The 19,681-nt window shown below is 40.5% G+C and overlaps 1 protein-coding gene across 3 annotated transcripts in view; it reads right to left on the bottom strand.

Moving 5' to 3' along the window:
• The window catches only part of pla2r1 (phospholipase A2 receptor 1), an 82,141-nt gene that overhangs the window by 20,759 nt on the left and 41,701 nt on the right, over positions 1–19,681 (bottom strand). For all 3 annotated transcript variants that reach the window (XM_062965303.1, XM_062965298.1, XM_062965309.1), the window contains exons 12-19: positions 16,002–16,216; positions 13,561–13,706; positions 12,352–12,436; positions 11,218–11,350; positions 10,123–10,158; positions 8,459–8,616; positions 5,229–5,293; positions 3,840–3,943 (exon numbers count right to left, since the gene is read on the bottom strand). In XM_062965303.1, coding sequence (XP_062821373.1) covers positions 3,840–3,943; positions 5,229–5,293; positions 8,459–8,616; positions 10,123–10,158; positions 11,218–11,350; positions 12,352–12,436; positions 13,561–13,706; positions 16,002–16,216 — 942 coding nt within the window. The remainder of the gene's footprint in view (positions 1–3,839; positions 3,944–5,228; positions 5,294–8,458; positions 8,617–10,122; positions 10,159–11,217; positions 11,351–12,351; positions 12,437–13,560; positions 13,707–16,001; positions 16,217–19,681) is intronic.

Raw genomic sequence — 19,681 nt, 5'->3', positions numbered from 1 at the left:
AAATAATTTCTAGGAGATGCTGAGGTCACTTCCACATACAGTAGAGTCTCACTTATCCAACACTCGCTTATCCAACGTTCTGGATTATCCAACGCATTTTTGTAGTCAATGTTTTCAAAACATCGTGATATTTTGGTGCTAAATTCGTAAATACAGTAATTACTACATAGCATTACTGCGTATTGAACTACTTTTTCTGTCTTTGTTGTATAACATGATGTTTTGGTGCTTAATTTGTAAAATCCTAACCTAATTTGATGTTTAATAGGCTTTTCCTTAATTCCTCCTTATTATCCAACATATTCGCTTATCCAACATTCTGCCGGCCTGTTTATGTTGGATAAGTGAGACTCTACTGTATTTGAACTCCCCCTCCTGGGGTCAAAATGAAATTTTGTGAATTTTTTCCTAAATATCCTTTAAGGGCCCCAAACACCTGGAGGACTATATTATTCATTTATTTACTTACAATATTCATACCCTGCCCTTCTCACCCCAAAGGGGACTCAGAGCGGCTTTACAGAACACACATATGGCAATAATAATAATAATAACAAGAACACACATATGTCAATAACAACAACAACAACAACAACAACAACTTTATTTTTGTATCCCGTGTCCATCTCCCTGAAGGTACTTGGGACGGCTCACATGGGGACAAGCCCACTCAAATCCAATTATGCAATTAACAAGGACAGACAATGTGTCCAGAGGAGGGCGACTAAAATGATCAAGGGTCTGGAGAACAAACCCTATGAGGAGCGGCTTAAAGAGCTGTGCATGTTTAGCCTGCAAAAGAGAAGGCTGAAAGGAGACATGTTAGCCATGTATAAATATGTGACGGGAAGTCATAAGGAGGAGGGAGCAAGCTTGTTTTTTGCTGCCCTTGAGACTAGGACGCATAACAATGGCTACAAACTAAGGGAAAGGAGATTCCACATGAACATTAGGAAGAACTTCCTCACTGTGAGAGCTGTTCAGCAGTGGAACTCTCTGCCAGGGAGTGTGGTGGAGGCTCCTTCTTTGGGGGCTTTTAAACAAAGGCTAGATGGCCATCTGTCGGGGGTGCTTTGAATGTGATTTTCCTACTTCTTGAACTGGATAGACTGGATGACCCATGAGGTCTCTTCCAACTCTATGATTCTAACACAGAAGAGGTAAAGGCAGTTTTTCCCATCTTATTTCTGGCATCTTGGAGGCTTTGCTCGACTCTGGCCACAGGGTGTGTGTGCGTGCTGTCACTCTATCTTCCATGTCGCGGAGCTTTCTCCCAGTCAATGTCCTTAAGGGCACCTTTATAACCTCCCCACTAAAAGCAGTACATATTTATCTACTCGCATTTCTGCTTTCGACCTACTAGGTGGGCAAGTGAGCTGGGGCTAATGGCAGGTGCTCGTCCCCAACCTGGGCTTGAACTGCTGACCTTTTGATCAGGGCTTTAGCTTGCTGTGCTAAAGCCCTCCAGAAGTACTTGGAAGGCCACACATGTTCCTACAACAAACCCCCTTTTGCCCCCAAATCTCTATGGAACGCCTATTCTTCCAAAGAGGCCCACCCTTGCATTTGGGAAAGTTAATACCTCTATAAACACATATCATCTAGTTTTGCTTTGACATTACCAGAGATTCTTGCTATGTGAGTCATGGCTAGATTTACAATAGCTTACAACAATTCTTTGCTGTGCTACTTTGGGGTTCAGTGAGTCCCCAGTATCTTTTCCTTCCAAATTAGATACTGAAAACAGGAGATCCAACTGCAGTTTTATTTCTGATCAGAATAAACTGAGTGCAATTAGTAAAGGAAATGTGCCACAAAAGCTGAATCACAGCCTGGTACCTTTATAGTCCATCCCTTTTCTTGGAACCTACTTTCCAAAACAATTTCTCCTTCTCTTCCCCTCCTCCCGCATTCCCCCTCCCTTTTCCTTCAGGTCATAAAGTCCTCTTGAAAAGCCTTTCACCTAGTGTCATCGTTCAATTGCTTTTCCAAGACTCCTGCTGAGCTTGTTTTATCTAACATATTGGTAGAGTGAACTTTGCCACCCTGTTCGCTCTGCCCACTCTCATCCCAATCTTTCATTTTCCCAACTTCTTAAACTTCATTTTTTATTAAAATGCACACTTATAAAAATCTCATTCTCTTCTCTACTTTTACAAATAGGTGGTTCACTCATTTTCCGACACCATGTTTGTTTCCACATTTAAATTGAATTGCCTAGCAATTGTCACTCAAAAAAGAAAAAAAAAGTTTGCAAAGAAAAGAAGGGGGAATCCATATCAAACCCTATGGCAGAGGGTATATAATATGGATGGTAAATGTAAAACCTGTGGTCAAAAAAATATCCTTGCTATACAGTTCAGGTAAATAACACCCACTTTTCCCTGCCGTTTTGGCCATAAAATACATAGATAAAGGTAAACGTTTTCCCCTGACATTAAGTCCAGTCATGTCCGACTCTGGGGGTTGCTCATCTCTATTTCTTAACTGAAGAGCCAGTGTTGTCCGTAGACACCTCCAAGGTCATGTGGCCGGCATGACTGCATGGAGCGCTGTTACCTTCCCGCCGGAGTGGTACCTACTGATCTACTTACATTTGCATGTTTTCGAACTGCTAGGTTGGCAGAAGCTGGGGCTAACAGCAGGAACTCACCCTGCTCCCCGGATTCGAACTGCCAACTTTTTGGTCAATAAGTTGAGCAGCTCAGCAGTTTAACCCGCTGTGCCACTGGGGGCTCCTACTTTATCATACTTCATCATAAATCCACTTTGTATCACCATTAAAAATCCTGGCAGAAATGTTCGACTTAGGTATCTATCACACTATAAAAAATATCTTACTTTTACAGTAATGCCAATGGGACAAAAGTGAAACTAGCAATCCAATCCAATGCATGTGTCTTCAGCAACTGCCAACATTAGGTTCAATTAAACTCATGTACAGGATTTTAGCCTAATTTGGATTTTAAAATTACTTGTATAGTGAACAGTTTTTTTCCCCTGGATGTTGCTTTGTTGTTTTTTCAACACCCCCCCCCCCCCACACACACACACGCCCCACATTTGCTAATATTTTGTAAGGTGAGAATTCCTATTAATTTCAATGAGACTTGATTTTGACGTATTGCAAACATCGTCCAATCTGACCAAAACGATTCTATGCAAGATACACTGAAATTAGTTTTTGACATAATAGAGGAAATCATGGGTTTTTCTAATCACATGCAACCCTGTTTCATCTTCTTAGATACCTTCACTTCCCCATCTGTGACAACGTGAGTCAGTTACCGTTTACATGTCATACTTCACTATATTGCAGATAGGAATTTACACCTGTACTATAATTGAAAGTGTGCTTCTGTGTACCAGTTAGTCATGCAATGCAAACCAACATGCTTATTCAGAGACAGCAAACTTGTTGTGCTACTGGGGAAAACCCCCACAAAATTTACAGTGAGGTTTTGAATGCAATCTGTCAACTTCCTTATGTACTTCCTGAACAAATATTTCAGACTTTTCTCAGGGTTTTGTTGTTGTTGTTGTTGTTCTAAAAAGCCTGTTTGTGAATGCTTATAACTGGACTCTATATTTACTCTCATACTGACAGTGCAAACATTTTTGTCAAAGTTTGGAATCAACATGTTTTATCTTTGTAAAAAAATTGCTTTTTGGGGGGTATACTTTTGAGTATGAAACAATAGCTAAACAGTGCTGTGATTTTGGTACATTTTGAGCTAATGTTTGCTGGTGGTAAGGTTTTGGGCTGGATAAAAACTGTTTTTATGAAAAACTTTCATGAAATCATTCAAAATATGAGAAACAGAAAATATAATATGTACCTGTTTGGGAAGAAATAAAACCACATTTTTCTCCATGAGCATAAATAAGACTATTTCCAACGTGCTCCCAGTTCTGGTAAAATAGTGGTGAGCCATCTGTCCACCTGCAAAGGTATTCCCATTATTTATTTATACAAATGACAGGAAAAAAACTTTTGTTTTAGGGTTAGCACCTGTACTATAATCAGAGCCGGCCATAGGTATTTTTCAAGTGTAGGCGAACAGAATTTTGGCGCCCCCCCCAAACCAATCACTGAAAAATAAAAGTGTTAGATAAGCGAAAATGTTGGATAATAAGGAAGGATTAAGGAAAAGCCTATTAAACATGAAATTACATTAAGATTTTACAAATTAAGCACCAAAACATCATGTTTTACAACAAATCAACAAAAAAGCAGTTCAATACATGGTAATGTTATGTACGATTACTATATTTGCGAATTTAGCACCAAACGTTGAACAGGGGTATAGGGCAATGTGAACTTAGATAATCCAGATAGCCCATAGTATTAAAAAAACCTCTAAAATCAGGACAATAAAATAAAGAATAACATTCTGAAAACAGAGGAATTCCAGACAGTAAACAATCAGGGACAGCAAACACCTCCCAAAAAATGATTCTCCCAGGCAAGAAGAAGCCAGGCCTTGAAGTCATTAAATGCTAATCAAGGTGATTAATTAGAGTTCTTTCTCCTACCCTGGACCTTCTACAGATATATAAATCCCTCTTACCTCACAATCTCTGAAGGCCCCCAAAAGCGGGCACAGTGCCGGCACCGGGAGGCCCGGCACGGGCACCAGGCACCTCCCATCATGGGCACTGGGCACTCCCCGGCGCAGGCAACGGGAGGCCTGGCGTGGGCACCGGGCACCTCCCAGCACGGGCACTGGGCACTTCCCGGCGCGGGCACCGGGCACCTCCCGGCAGGGGCACTGAGCACCCCCCGGCAAGGGCACTGAGCACCCCCTGGCATGGGCAATGGGAGGCCCGGCATGGGCACCGGGCACCTCCCGCGGGCACTGGGCACCTCCTGGTGCAGGCACAGGGAGGCCCGGCGTTGGAACCGGGAGGCCCGGTGCGGGTACTGGGCACCTCCCGGTGCGGGCACTGGGCACCTCCTGGCGCGGGCACCTCCCGGTGCGGGCAACGGGCACCTTCCAGAGCGGGCACCGGGCACCTCCTGGTGCGGGCACCGGGCACCTTCCGGCACGGGCACTGGGAGGCCCAGTGCGGGCATTAGGCACCCCCGGCGTAGGCACATATTTCTCATGCAAAAAGTAGAGATTAAGTAAAATTCTCAGATATTATTCCCTCTGTGTCAAAAACAAATGTATCTAAAAGTTTGGCTAGGGAAAAACAGATATATATCAGTATAAATACAGTCTTACCGAAACTCTTTATTAGGTGCTTTTGAATGCAGTGCAATCCACCAATTTTTATTCATTTTTGAATTCTGTAAAGTAACAGTTAAAATATTATGTACATTTCTTGTATTTTGACATATGGCTGTCTTCAATCAGCTTCTCTGTTACTAATCTGGGCTTACAACGTGTGGAAAAAAATGTTTTAGAACTATAACTTTTATCCCCTCTTAGCATTGCTAATCTGAGTTGATAGGTGTTGTAGTCCAACAAGTTCAGGAGGGCCACAAAATTTCCAAACCTCTTTCAAGAAAAGAAGAAGTAAAGCAGTACACAGAAGAGGAAGAATCGTGGTTAGCACAAGCCAATGTACTACCCAAGTTTCCCTGAATTCAATAAATTTATTCTAAGTATATATAGAATTGTAGTCTGGATGTGTCATAATGAATTATTAATGCCATAAAATCCAGGGATTGTAGATTACACGTTTTTCAGCAGAAAATAAATAATGCTTAACACTATTGCAACTTGCAAAGCAAGTAGTATTCTGGTTTTTCAATTTACTTCATGAAAACTTTATGCTAATCTATTTCATTCTGGCCTAACACTTGATTTTTATATCTCTTTGCACTATAATTACATGAAAATGGTTTCCACTTGAAAGATGTGCACATGATATATGGTATACCACAATTGCAAAAACTACTAGGTGCCATGAAAGTAAAACAAGGAGTTGACATTACTTCCAAAATTTTGTTGGGGGCAATATAGTTACAGGTGAACTAGCATTAGGAATTGGATGGCAGAGGAAGAAGAATCAATGGCAAAGGACATTACAGAAATATGTTATTGATTTTGCAATGAAATATTTTGCAAATTATATCATGTGAAATAGGATCTGCATATCTCTCTGGATGGTTAATTTATGATAAATATAGCAATAAAGTCCAGGAATAAATTAAAAACCTGGACTACTCAAAATCCTACAATATAATAGCAAACTAGATTAGAAAGACAATCATAAACCAGCTCAGCAACTAAGGTTCATCCATCCTCTCCTAAAGTGTTTGTGAAAACAAAAATAAACAAACAAAAAAGATCTCTCTGATTTCCAGAAGCGAAAAACCAAACTAACAAACAAACAAAAATCCGACAGCGCTGGTTCATTTTTAAAAGAGGGAATGTTGTATACTTTTAAAAGAGGGGTTTTTATACAATACTAGCTTGGGGACCTGGCGGTGCCCGGGTTATTAGAAGAAGGCACTGTTTGTTTTGGGATGTTAGGAAATATCACTTAAGTTTGGTCCAGATCCGTCGTTGGCTGCGTCCAGTGCTGCCTGGATAAGGGTGAACTACAACTTCCAGATTCCCAGGACAATCACCCCCAATGCAGGCCTGTATGCACAATTGGCCATGTTGGGTCTGTGCCCCAAATGTGGTCCACATCTGATGTCAGCAGAGTTCAGTACATTCTAGATGCAGGTGAACGATAACTCCCAAAATCAAGGTCCATTCCCCTAAACCCCTGCAATATGTTTAGTTGGTCATGGGGCTCCTCTGTGGCAAGTTTGGTCCAGATCCGTCATCGGCTGGATTCAGTGCTGTCTGTATAAGGGTGAACTGCAACTCCCAGAGCCAAAGGTCAATCACCCTGAAATCCTACCTATATGCACACTTGGGCATGATGAGGCAGTGTGCCAAGTTTGGTCCAGATCCGAAGTCGGTTGGGTCCAGTGCTGTCTGTATATGGGTGAACTACAACTCCCAGAGCAAGGAGTGAAGCTACTTGGTCCATCCGCCCCCGATCTGCCCCAGGATGGAAAGGGGTTCATGCGGGTTCTGTGGGCCAAGTTTGGTCCTGTTCTGTCACTGGTGGGCATTGCAGTGGCCTGTGGGAGTCGTAGTGATTGAAAGTACAACAAATCCCATCACCCATGGTCCATCATTCCGTAAACAGCACCAGGCTGTAAAGTGCGTCATGGGGGTTAAGTGTGCCAAGTTTGGTCCATGTCAGTGATTCCTGGCGGTCACAGTGGCCTGTGGAAGTGGCGGCCAATCAGAAAGCTGCCACATATACACATACAAACATTCACTTTTAATATAAATATAGATATAGTGGCACTTCAACTCATGAGCGCCCTTACTTATGAGCTTTTCAACTTTTTGCTTCAAGATGCAAGCAGAGATCTGAGTTACGAGGCCTCCTCCTCCAACGTCTCACCTCCAATAAGCCACCCAGCCAGTTCTGCATCAACAGTGTGTGTCCAAGGAGGCAGCAGGAGCGTGCGCACGGTGTTTGAGCAGGAGCATGTGCACAAGACGGCGGAGCAAGTATCCCCTTCATCAACTCACGCACATGCTCCCACCACCGCCACACACACAAACACTGTTGATGGGGTACTAACCGGGAAGCTTTTGGCTGGGGAGCGCTGTGTGCGTGAGGAGGATGGTGAAGGTAGCGGGACATCAATTGACAGGTGGGGCAGCGAAGCCTCTCTCCAACCATGGGGGAAAGGCATTGCAGGGTCCACCCCTCTGTGATATATGGCGGGGGATGATGGAAATGTGAGCGCGGAGGTGCCAGGTTTGTGCACAACGAGGGCTGAGAAGGCACTGAGGGGTTTGCTGGTGTGTGTGACATTGTGAGGGGAAGAAGGCCAGCCTCAGGGAGAACCTCGCCTTGTATTGCGGGAAGACAGTGGTGAGGGATGCTGGGGGACAAGGCACGGTTATTCAATCCATTCGCTCTTTCCAGCCATGTCTAATATATGGCGATCTCACTGGGTTTTCTTATCAGTTTGCTCACAGAGGGGCTCACTCACAAAGGAAGGAAGTGGAGGAGGTGGTCTTCCTTTCCCACCTCAGTGAGCTCCGTGATCTTGACAAAAACAATTGGTGTGGTTTTTGGAGGGCTGGAACAGATGAATAGCATTTCAATGAATTTCAGTGGGGAAATCTGCGTTGACATATGAACTTTTTGAGTTACGACCATAGTCACACAATGAAGTAAACTTGTATGTCAAAGCATCACTGTAGTTTAAAAAACGACAACCAGTGACATTTGCTTTTCTACACAATTTCTTCTTATATAGAAGGTGCAGGAATCCTGTCTTTTTATATGTCTAGCCACTGTTGTTAAAAAAAAAACAACAACCCAGAAATAGTTTGCTTGGCTTCTCATAAGAGGAAATCAACAGAGGGCTAGCCGGAGGAGCTGTACCATGAAAATGAAGCAATTGCATTTGCAGAAATCTTACCTTTTTAATTCTGTTTTGAATGAATTCCTGTTCTTCAGGGGAATGTATTGTTGCTATATCACCACGGAGCCAACCACAAACAAACTGAAAAGTGGCCCACTCTGAAGCACTGTCATAAAAAAGGTATTCTGCTCCTCGATAATAAAACCATGAGGGCTCTAAAAATCCAAATCAAACATAATCTGTGTCAATGAGTACATGGGAAGGTATCTGTGATAAATACTCATCTGTGATGAATACTATTTTGTTGCTAAAAGGTAAAGGTGAACATTTCCCCCTGACATCACATCCAGTCATGTCCTACTCTGGGGGTTGGTGCTCATCTCCATTTCTAAGCCGAAAAGCCGGCATTGTCCATAGACACCTCCAAGGTCATGTGGTCAGCATGACTGTATGGAGCACCGTTACCTTTCTGATGGAGTGGTACCTATTGATCTATTCACATTTGCATGTTTTCGAACTGCTAGGTTGACAGAAGCTGGGGTAACTGCAGGAGCTCACCCAGCTCCCTGGATTCGAACCACCGACCTTTTGGACAGCAAGTTCAGCAACTCAGCAGTTTAATTCACGGTGCCACCGGGAGCTCAGCTACTGAACTGTATATCATGGAACCTCCATTATAATCCAACTGCCATCAATTATTCATGTACATGCCAAATCAGATCACATATTGCTATCTGAAATTATTTGATTTTCAGATGTAGGTGTGTTTCAGAAAGATTAACACTTCTGCTAACACAGTGTTTGTGTATGTCAGCCCTACAAGAAGGATTCCAACTCCCATCAACTGGTAACTGACCATGTTGGCTGAAGCTGAAGAAAGTCCAATCATGTCTGGAGAATTCACTTGCCTATTCCAACCTTATAACTACCACCTCTAGAATTTCACCACAAAAATAAGTAAGAGCCACAATAAAGGCACAATCCAGACATAGCCAAATGCACTATTTAAGTCTCTTAATTATTCATATGCTTGGTTGTCTTCAGTGCCCTTTTGATGAATCATGCTCTAAATATACATGCTATTGCTTCTTGGGATGATTTTGGTATGCTGAATCTTCTTGTAGATTAGGGATAGGGATATGTGGCCCTTCAGATGTTGCTGTATTTCAGATCCTAGCATCCTTCAATATTGGATATACTTTTTTCATAGGTATATGACAACATCAGATGTGCTCCACAGTCACCGGGTTTGCCACAAATGCTCTGACACATGAATTATAAATCTAATAAACACCTGGTTCAACTTTTAAAAAATATTGCTTTTCTTTCTAGATATTCTATTCTGGATATATTTAGAAGTCTTCCAACCCACATGAAGCATGAAATGTTTTCCACAAACCCTTACATTTCTATTCAAATCTTACTTCTTCTAATTTGAGAGATATTGCTGCAACTACATTTTCAGGATTCCTTTTATTATACTAGAACAATAGGAGTGTAAAGTGAAGCTTTTTAAAAAGGAATCTTAAAAATGCACAGATTACTTCAGTATACTTTTCCCTTGACTAAAATGTTATATTTTAGTTTAATAAAATGCCCCCTCTGTTTTGATTTACTTTAGTAATTTGCAGTCAATGCAACCACCATATCTATGGGATTCCGGATTGTACTATATTGCCATTCAATATACGCAAAACCAAGAATATTGATTTTTCCCATACCATTTATATACCATTGTGGAATCCTCGGTTTCACACCTGTAACAAAAGGATTCAAGAATATAGTAAGTTTTAAGAGATTTTATTCAACTATATGTTTATCTTTTTTCTAAATTATACAAAATATACAAATGCTAAATTTTATAAACATGCACGTTCTGGTAGCTATATGCAGGGTTAGCTCTCATAAGCAGTCTTAGGATGAGGTTATTTTCACATGGGCTACATATGAAAATAGATCGAACTAACTAGGAAGAATAATATTATATACTCCACCCTGGTGGACGCAGTCAGCAATAAATATGTAACTTATTGAAAAGCTATATTTTTATGCTCGATACCTTATACAGATTTAACTGCTTAACTGTATCATCTTAAATGCCTGATTAACTGATTTACAATGTCAGTCAAAGTCATCCAATTGTGTTTTTAATAGTACAGTAGAGTCTCGCTTATCCAACGTTCTGGATTATCCAACGCATTTTTGTAGTCAATGTTTTCAATACGTTGTGATATTTTGGTGCTAAATTTGTAAATACAGTAATTACTACATAGCATTACTGGATATTGAACTACTTTTTCTGTCAAATTTGTTGTTAAACATGATGTTTTGGTGCTTCATTTGTAAAATCATAACCTAATTTGATGTTTAATAGGTTTTTCCTTAATCCCTCCTTATTATCCAACATATTCGCTTATCCAACGTTCTGCCGGCCCGTTTATGTTGGATAAGTGAGACTGTACTGTATGTGTATGTATTATTATTTAATTATTGCCATACATTGAATGTTTGCCACTGTTGTTTTTGTTTTTTGTAAGCTGCCTTGAGTCCCTCTGGGGAGAGAGGGCAGGTCAGAAATAAATTAAAATTTTTACTATTATTATTAGTCTGATTGGGATACCTTTTCTTGGATCTCACACTCTGTATCTTCCAATGCTGCTTAATCACTTTTTAACAGGAAAAGCTGGGGGACTTTCTGAATGAAAGGGATATTCCCCTTCACTGAGTACAGTCTTCCTCTTTCTCTGTAAAGCAGCAACTATCATTTTAGGAATTATGCATGCAACAAAATACAATCACTATACTTCTTCTTTTACCTTTTGGTATTTTGCATATCCATTCACGCTCTGAACTGCAATGCAATGGCAAGAATGCTCCATTAATTTTATACACAGCACAATTCCTCACATTATCTTCAATATAGAGGTTCTCTAAAAAGGCAGATGCAACCTGTCACAAAACAGTGTATTAGTCTCATGGAGTCTGGACAATTCAGAGGTAACATTAAAATATTATGACAAGAAAAATTGTTTGAAGCAGATATTTGGGCACTGATCAATAGTCTTTCTTATAATACACATATTTTAAGGCAAACATGGAAACTGAAAGAATACATATACACTCCATCAGCTTCCATGTGCAGAGGTAGATATAATTACTTTCCCCCTCTTCCATTAAAAATCTTTAGGTTGTTTACAGCAGTTCCAGAATAATAGCTCCTATGTTCACATTAACAAGCACAATAATTCTCAAAGAAACAGCTTGATGTTGCAGTCAAAATGCAGAATTTTTGTATGGGAAAATCGCTAGCTCCTTTAAAATTTTAATTATTTCTACTTTGTCTCTATTTAGATGTCCTGAGTCAGACACTTTGAGTTTACATAGAGAGTCATTATTTAAGTTTAATTTAGGCAAGGACTGCCTTTTTGACACTAAAATGCATTACATTCAAAATGAGTTCAGGCACTACTAGAAGCTAAGACTACAGGGAACCCCTGTTTACAGTGTGATATAATGGTTTTAATGCTGGTCTACAATTCGGGAGACCAGGATTCAAATCATGTTCAGTCCTGGAAAGCCACACTCTCAGTTTCAGAGGAAAACAAAGGGACACCCCTCTGAACACATCTTACCAAGAAATCCCTGTTTACCACATGTTATAAATTACCCAAAGATACAAAATTACAGCAAGCATTGTGCTAGTGCACACAGTGCTAAGTTACTGTTTCTTTGATCCTCTTGGTAGTAGACAAGCCAGACTGTCTAAAAAGTATTTCATTTTCCTCTTCTAATAAACCAGAATGTTAAGCTGATACAGCTATCACACTTTGAATTCAGTAGAAACAACTGGATAGCATGCACCAGTATATTGCTCATTAATGATAAGCCAGATATGACAGATTTGTTATAAATTGGAAACAACATGAAGACACACAACCATATATATTTACAGGAGTGCCATCTGACCAGTCCCAGGATCCTCCAGACAATGGGTTCCTTTTGTTAAGCCCAATCCAAAACTGTCTTTCTTCACTACTGTAATTAAAAAACAGACAAAGAAAAGGTCATAAATATTAATCACCAGTGTTTACATCAAAATGAAACCTGTGCTCAGCACTGTGATAAAAATATTGTTTTTTAAATTCAGACTTTAAAAATTAAATTGCAAACTACATAAACAACTGTATTCATTATTAATCATCAGCCTCCGTGTAATTTGTCCGATTACAGTGAATTTTATCTTTCTGACTGTGACAAGTCAGTCACAGTGTAAAATGGTTCAGGGTGGACAATAATCTGCAAATTGACTAATTTATACCCCCTCTCCAAGCTTGTTGTTCATATAATCAATTAAAAGGCATGAAAATACTAATAAAATATTCCCCTTTTCCCTTTGGGGTGCTTTTTAACATTATGGACTGTTTGATTTGCACTTGACCAAATTTTAAGCTTTTTGAAGATAAGGTGAACATACAGTATGATCCCGTATCTGCAGGGAACAAGTTCCTGGATTTCATGTGAAACTGCAGATTGTATGTAACCTCATTGATCTGAAGGTCCAAAAAATTATAGGATCTTGCTGGAGGACCTAGAAATTGCCTGGAGATGGCACACTTTATCATGCATGGATAAATGAAATCATGGATATGGGGGTCATATTATTTTTAAGGAAACTGATTCAAGATGCTCCAGTTATGAATAGAGAAATAGCAACAGAATACCATGCTTAATAAATATATTTCCTGCGAGTTCTTGATATTTGCCTACAACAGTGATCATGATCACTACCACGGAGCTACCATCTTCATATCAAGAAACTAAAGGAATTACAAAGTCATAAACTCATGTGGAAGCCATTTTCTCAAATAGAGGAAGAGTGTTAACAGGAAGGCCAAAAGGTTAAAAACAAAACAAAACAAAGAAAACAAAAATGTAAGCCTGTGCATTTTGATGCAAATGCTGCTCTTCTCCTAGATTTACACATTCTAGGAGAAACGCCTTAAGCTTCCTAGATTAAAGGGGAACATATGTATGTGTGTGAATGTATCTACCTATATTTTATCAATTCTGATAAACTAAAAGAAAGCATTGTCTTACTGTCTGGTGCAAGAACTGTCTAATTTTCTTATCTGAAAACAGGAGTGGGGACTCAGACTTACATATGAAACATTGTGTTCAAAAGTTGGTTCAAGAAATCTTCTTCAAAGGCATGTGTAAAACTGGCAAGATGTGCTCCAAAATCTTGACACAAAGTTTCTGCTTCAGCCCAAGATCTTTTCATTAGTACTTTTTCACTGTGAAATACCTACATGATAAAATAATCAAAGAAAGTAGTCTGAACTGAACATGTTTGGAAATGAAAATCCCAATTGGACATGAACCTCTCTGGGTGACCTTGGGTGAATCACTTATTCTATAGGCAGTTAGGCACCTCTATACTGACACTATAATGCAGATTGAAAATGGTTTGCTGCATAGGTGATTACACTGGCAGGTCTGGAAGTGCTTTGAGGCCAGGAAGGTGGTTAAATTAACCATGGAACCTGGCCTTAAACTGCTCTATGGGTCCATCCCCATCCCCCCCATTTCCAGGAGAGAGGTGCACCAGTGCTACAGAGGCATCGGAGGTGAGAAAAAGGGAAAGTGACCATTAGGAATGGAAATAAATGTCAGGACCCAGGCTGCAGAGCACCAATAACCTTACACAGAGGCCAGAATCTATCTAATACCTTTATTAAAGAAATATATAAGATCAATAAAAACAAGTGAAGAATATAGTTCAGAAGCAGACCTTTCAGATAAGGCCAAATATAGTCCAGAAATGTATTGTCCAATATAAGATATTAGAGTTCAAAGTTTTAATCCACTTGACCGAAACACACACTTTGCCAAGCAATAGTGTGGGGAAATAACAGAGTCTTTAAAGTCCAAGGAAGCTTGACAACAAGGCTGGAAATAAACTTGATTCTCGACTAGATCCTTGACTAGAGGCAAGATGAACATGAAGCATGAAACAGAGTCCGTGATAATTCCGTGAGACAAGACAAGGCTGGAAACTTGATCCGGGAAGCAAGGAACTGGGATTACGAAGTCCACACACGATCTCTCTCCTCAAGCTGAACAATTGACTCCGCAAAGTATCCCTGGCGCTAAGCACTTATATTGGGTCTCGTTTTCCCACCAACAGAACTCTTTCCCTAGAGAACGAGAAGCGAAACCCAACTCTGTCCAGATGCATGACTCCTTAGAATTTCCCAAGGGAAGCAGACCTAATCAGCCATTTGTTTGGCAGCGATTCTCATGCTTCTGCGATTAGCCTCTCTGGCTCCTCTATCTTTGGAGTAATTTTCCCTCCGGGAAAACGGGGGGGAGTTCTGCCCAAGGCCTGTTTGGCTGAATTCTTGTGGGCAAACATCAACATCCTGCAGGTGAGGAGGCTCCGGCTCTTGCTGAACCGGCGAAAATCCCATGTTTTCCTCTTCGTCTGCCACAATAGTACTAGGAACAGGACTACAAGGCCCATGAGTCATCACAATAAAGCAATTGTTCAACCAGCCTCTTGTTAGCCAGCCATGCCTTTGGCAGCTCCCTTGCCTCCTCATTCCAAATCCTATAAAGTGCTCCAGCAAGGGTGGGCGTCTACAATGTGATCCACATTCCGCAGAGCGGTTTTTATCCTGGGATCTGGGATATATTGGGATTTGCTGCAATGCATTAAAGGGCTTATTCTTGACTTTCTTATGATAGAATATAAATGTAACAAATAAAATACTATATAGTAAGACCGCCAACATTCCTGGCTGAACTGCAATTACATGAAACCTAGGTATGATTGAATGTCACTTCTGGTCCTAGCATATCAGTGTTGCACTGGAGAACCCAAAGAATTTGTGAAGAAGACATGTACTATCGAATTGCCTAGAGGACTTGGCAAAGACACCATTTCCCCCTGGGAGCAGGTAACTGAAACCATGTATATATAAGGACCCCCACCCCGCTTCCCAAAATTACAATATCAAATGGCAATTCAAAATATATCTCCACATCTGGAGAGTGTGAAATGGCAGGCTGTGCACTGCATGGTGTCTTATTTATGCACATGCATTTGCATGTACCAGCACAAGAGACAACATGCATCCATTTCCCACTAGGAAAGTCTAGCAATTTCATCAAGGCAGCTTAAATCCCAAAGGCCAACTCTGACAACACATGGCAACAGCATAAGACATTTCTGATTTTTCTTCTCCCATAAACAAAACAAGCAGATTGATTCATGGGGAAAATCAAAACTGTGCCTTGTTCATAGGATCAAGAAAAAAACATGTCAATCTTTGAATAGATTTATATTGCTCTAATTGTGTAGGCACTTTCTGGAGTGGCTTGTAGTGGCGGCAGAAGAATGACAGAGAAAGCTGTTTTGATTGCCAGAGAAATCTGCCCTGGGTGCTTTGGAGGAGTCATTTTACCCCCTAGCTATCCTGTTGCCAAGGCCAGTCTTAGTGGCCAATGGCATTGGGGCCTTAGCATTCATGTTATGTTTCAGTATAACATGGTGCCCGAAGTCCATCCCATTCGACTTTTCAGTACGAACTGCATTTACCTTGTAGCAGTTGAGCAGATTATAATGAGATTCCCATCCAAACATACAAGTATTCAAGGGATTTTCAAAATGGGGTTCCTTGTGGGGATCATTTCCTGCACGGAATTTAGTCTCCTGCTTACATAGTGACATAGCCTTGAAACTTGTGCAGTTTTTCACTTCCCAAGCCCCAATGGGCTCATTTTGTCGAATAACAACACATCCTCCAGGATGTCCTACAATAGAGGTGGAGGGAAAGAGAATTTTAAGAATAATAAATACAATGCAGAATTGGTCTGATACCGGAATGTAGGCTTTCTGTCTCCAGAAGACAGAAACAGAAGGAAAGTCACCTTCAGGAGTCATAGTCACTCCCTGAGTTTTATTATATCTGATGCTGAATCTTATGTTTGCACAGTATTGACACTTTATATTTTAATAGATTTCAAAATACATTTTCCATAAAATGTGATGTTTTGAGGGAATGATGCCTAATGACTTTCTCCTTGCCCTGAGCATTTAAAATGTTGGGTTGCCATGAGTCTTTTGGGCTGTATGGCCATGTTCTAGAAGCATTCTCTCCTGACATTTTGCCCACATCTGTGGCAGGTATCCTTAGAGGTTGTGAGGTATGTTGGAAGCTAAGCAAGGCAGGTTTATTTATCTGTGGAAGGTCCAGGATGGGAGAAAGAATTCTAATCTGCTGGAGGAAGTGTGAATATTGCAATTAATCATTTGATTAACATTTAATGCAGCTTCAAAGATGCATGATTCCAACAAAAGATGATTACCTCACAACCTCTAGGGATGCCTGCCATAGATGTGGGCAAAACGTCAGGAGAGAATATTTCTAGAACATAGCCATACAGCCCGGAAAACATACAACAACCCTGTGATCCCGGCCATGAAAGCCTTCGACAACAACAACCCAAAAGATGATTTGCTTGTGAAAATAAGTGAACTTGCAGAAATGGGTAAACTTACTATGTTGATCAAGGACAGATTTCTAACTTTAAGAAGGACTGAGGTCCATTCATTGTGTTCCTCCAGCAAAGATGGGGTGAAACCTCCATCACTTTTTTTTTGTATTAGAACAGTGTTATTAGGTGGAAAAAGGATGTATCAATGGTTCTCTTTCATTAAATAGGTGTAGAAAATTGAAAGAATATAACCATCAGACAGAGAATGTAAAGTTCTTAGATTTGTTAATGTGTAGAGTGTATGTGGTGGGCCGGGCTGTGGCACAGCTGATTGTAGCCAACTGCAATAAATCACTACTGACTGAAAAGTCATGAATTCAAAGCCAGCCTGGGTCGGACCATTAAATAGCCTAGCTCGTTGTAGACCTAAGCAACCCAGTTGCATCTGTCGAGTAGGAAATTTAGGTACCGCTTTATGCAGGGAGGCTAATTTAACTAATTTACAGCACCATAAAACCGTTCAGCAGTGTGTGGAAGAATGAGGAAGTACTCCATCAAGGACTCGGTGTCACAGTGGATGATGAAGCAGCAGCTCTCCCTGTGGCCAGAATCGAGCATACCTCATAAAGCCGGAAGCTGGGAAATGTTAAATTGACTCTCTGTCTGTATGTTGCATGTCTAATGGCATTGAATGTTTGCCATATATATGTACATTGTGATCTGCCCTGAGTCCCCTTCAGGGTGAGAAGGGCGGAATATAAATACTATAAATAAATAAATAAATAAATAAATGTTTTCTGATGCTTTAAATGTCATAGTAATATGTTTTATTTTATTCTTTAAAAAGTATGTTTAACTTCTTTGGCTAGTTTGTTTGTATCTATGTAGATTTTTATGAATTTGTCTAAATAAAAATGAAATAAAAATACACATGCAATAACTGATTACAGTGCTCCCTCACTACTTCCGCATCCTCACTGTTTTGCAGTTTTTAAATAAACGCTAAAATAATAGTATAAATAATAAAATAATACTATAAATCCCTCTTTCAACTTTCTTCCTAAGGAGAAGTCTAAGGAAGGAAGGAAGGAGAAGTCGGAGGGAGAGTAAAGGAGGCCAAAGCAGCTTTGTTTTCGCCTCACAAGGCATGCACGTGCTTGAGAGGCAAAGAGGGGACAGAGATGCTACTTGCCAGTGAGATTGTAAACAACACAAATATAGCGTCCCTACTTCACGGATTTTCACTTTTCACAGGTGGTCCTGGAACATAACCACCGCGATAAGTGAGGGAACACTGTACACACGTTTTCCACATCTGCTTCAAGAGGCATCCCACACCACTTTGTGCAGTTAGGCATCACCAGTTTTGAACCGATGCCCAGCTCCACTGCTCTATAAGCCTTTACTGGCTGATGAAAGTGTCTATGATGCTAGCTGGACACACATACACTCATCTAAGTACCCAAACAGGACTTTCTGTTTTGCTATGTGCTGAATTATATCTTAAACATTTTAACAGCTTGGCAGGAACCTTTCACCTAGAATAGATCCATTGATTGCTCATGTCATGGCGCCTTGTTGTTGTTGGTGCCTTAAAAATAGTACTGCAACATTAAAAAGCTTTCCTGAAGCACTTCTGTAACAAGACAGTATCACACAAACGTAAGTCCTGATTTTGTAGGGAAAGGACATAAAGCACCAAAGAACAAAAAACATTTTCTAGGTTTGTTATTTTCCCTTTAATCAACCAGCAGAGGTCACTGTTGAAGGACTAGCGCAATCGCTCTCCTTGTAAACTAGTCATGCTGACCCTGAAATGTGCATGTAAGTGAATGAAAGAACTAAATGATGCTCCTTTAGAATGATAATGCATTATACCTAATGCATTCTCGATATTAATAAAAAAATGGCCAAAGTGTTGTTCTCAATAGATATACAACAGCTTTGCAGGAAGGCATAAAACATTTATGGACACAAAAGAGTTTTCTGCCAGCTGTGAAATTTAACTATTGAGAAGATAATTTTAACAGTGAGGCTGAAAAGGTCTTTTATTTTAAAAAAATTGATGCTGAGGGCTGTTTATGAGTTGTCAATTATGATGAAATCAGATTGATTAAGGGTGCAGTTCTAAACACACCTATATTGGGAAGCAAGCAGCATTGAACACAGAGGACTTTGCGTCTTTGTGCCTTCAGGTCACCTGCCAACTGATGGTAAGTCCATGTATTTCATAGGGTTTTCATAGGCAAAGTATATTCAGGGGTGGTTTTGACAGAGGCTGCTTCTACACAAATCAATTTGTTTGTGCCTGCACAAATACCCCAAGAACACTGGGTTGTTGTGCATTTACTGGCCTGTGTGTCCATGTTCCAGAAGCATTCTTTTCTGACGTTTCACCCACATCTATGGCAGGCATCCTCAGAGGTTGTGAGATATACTGGAAAACTAAGCAAGGGAGGTTTATATATCTGTGGAAGGTCCAGGGTGGGAGAAGGAACTTCCTGGGGAATCCTTTGCTCGGGGGTGTTAGCTGCCCCTGATTGATTCATGTCTGGAATTCCTCTGTTTTCAGAGTGTTGTTTTTATTTACTGTTCTGATTTTAGAGTTTTTTTAAAAAATACTGGTAGCCAGATTTTGTTCATTTTCATTGTTTTTCATACAGACATGAATCAATCAGGGGCAGCCAACACCTCCAAACAAAGGATTCCCTCAGGCAGGAAGAAGCCAGGCCATGAAGCTGGCAAGGCCATTAATGCTAATCAAGGTGATTAATTACAACA

This window comes from Anolis carolinensis, chromosome 1, assembly GCF_035594765.1.
Source record: "Anolis carolinensis isolate JA03-04 chromosome 1, rAnoCar3.1.pri, whole genome shotgun sequence".
NCBI lineage: Eukaryota > Metazoa > Chordata > Lepidosauria > Squamata > Dactyloidae > Anolis > Anolis carolinensis.
Note: the sequence above shows the minus strand (reverse complement) of the source record. Positions and strands in the feature narration are given on the sequence as shown.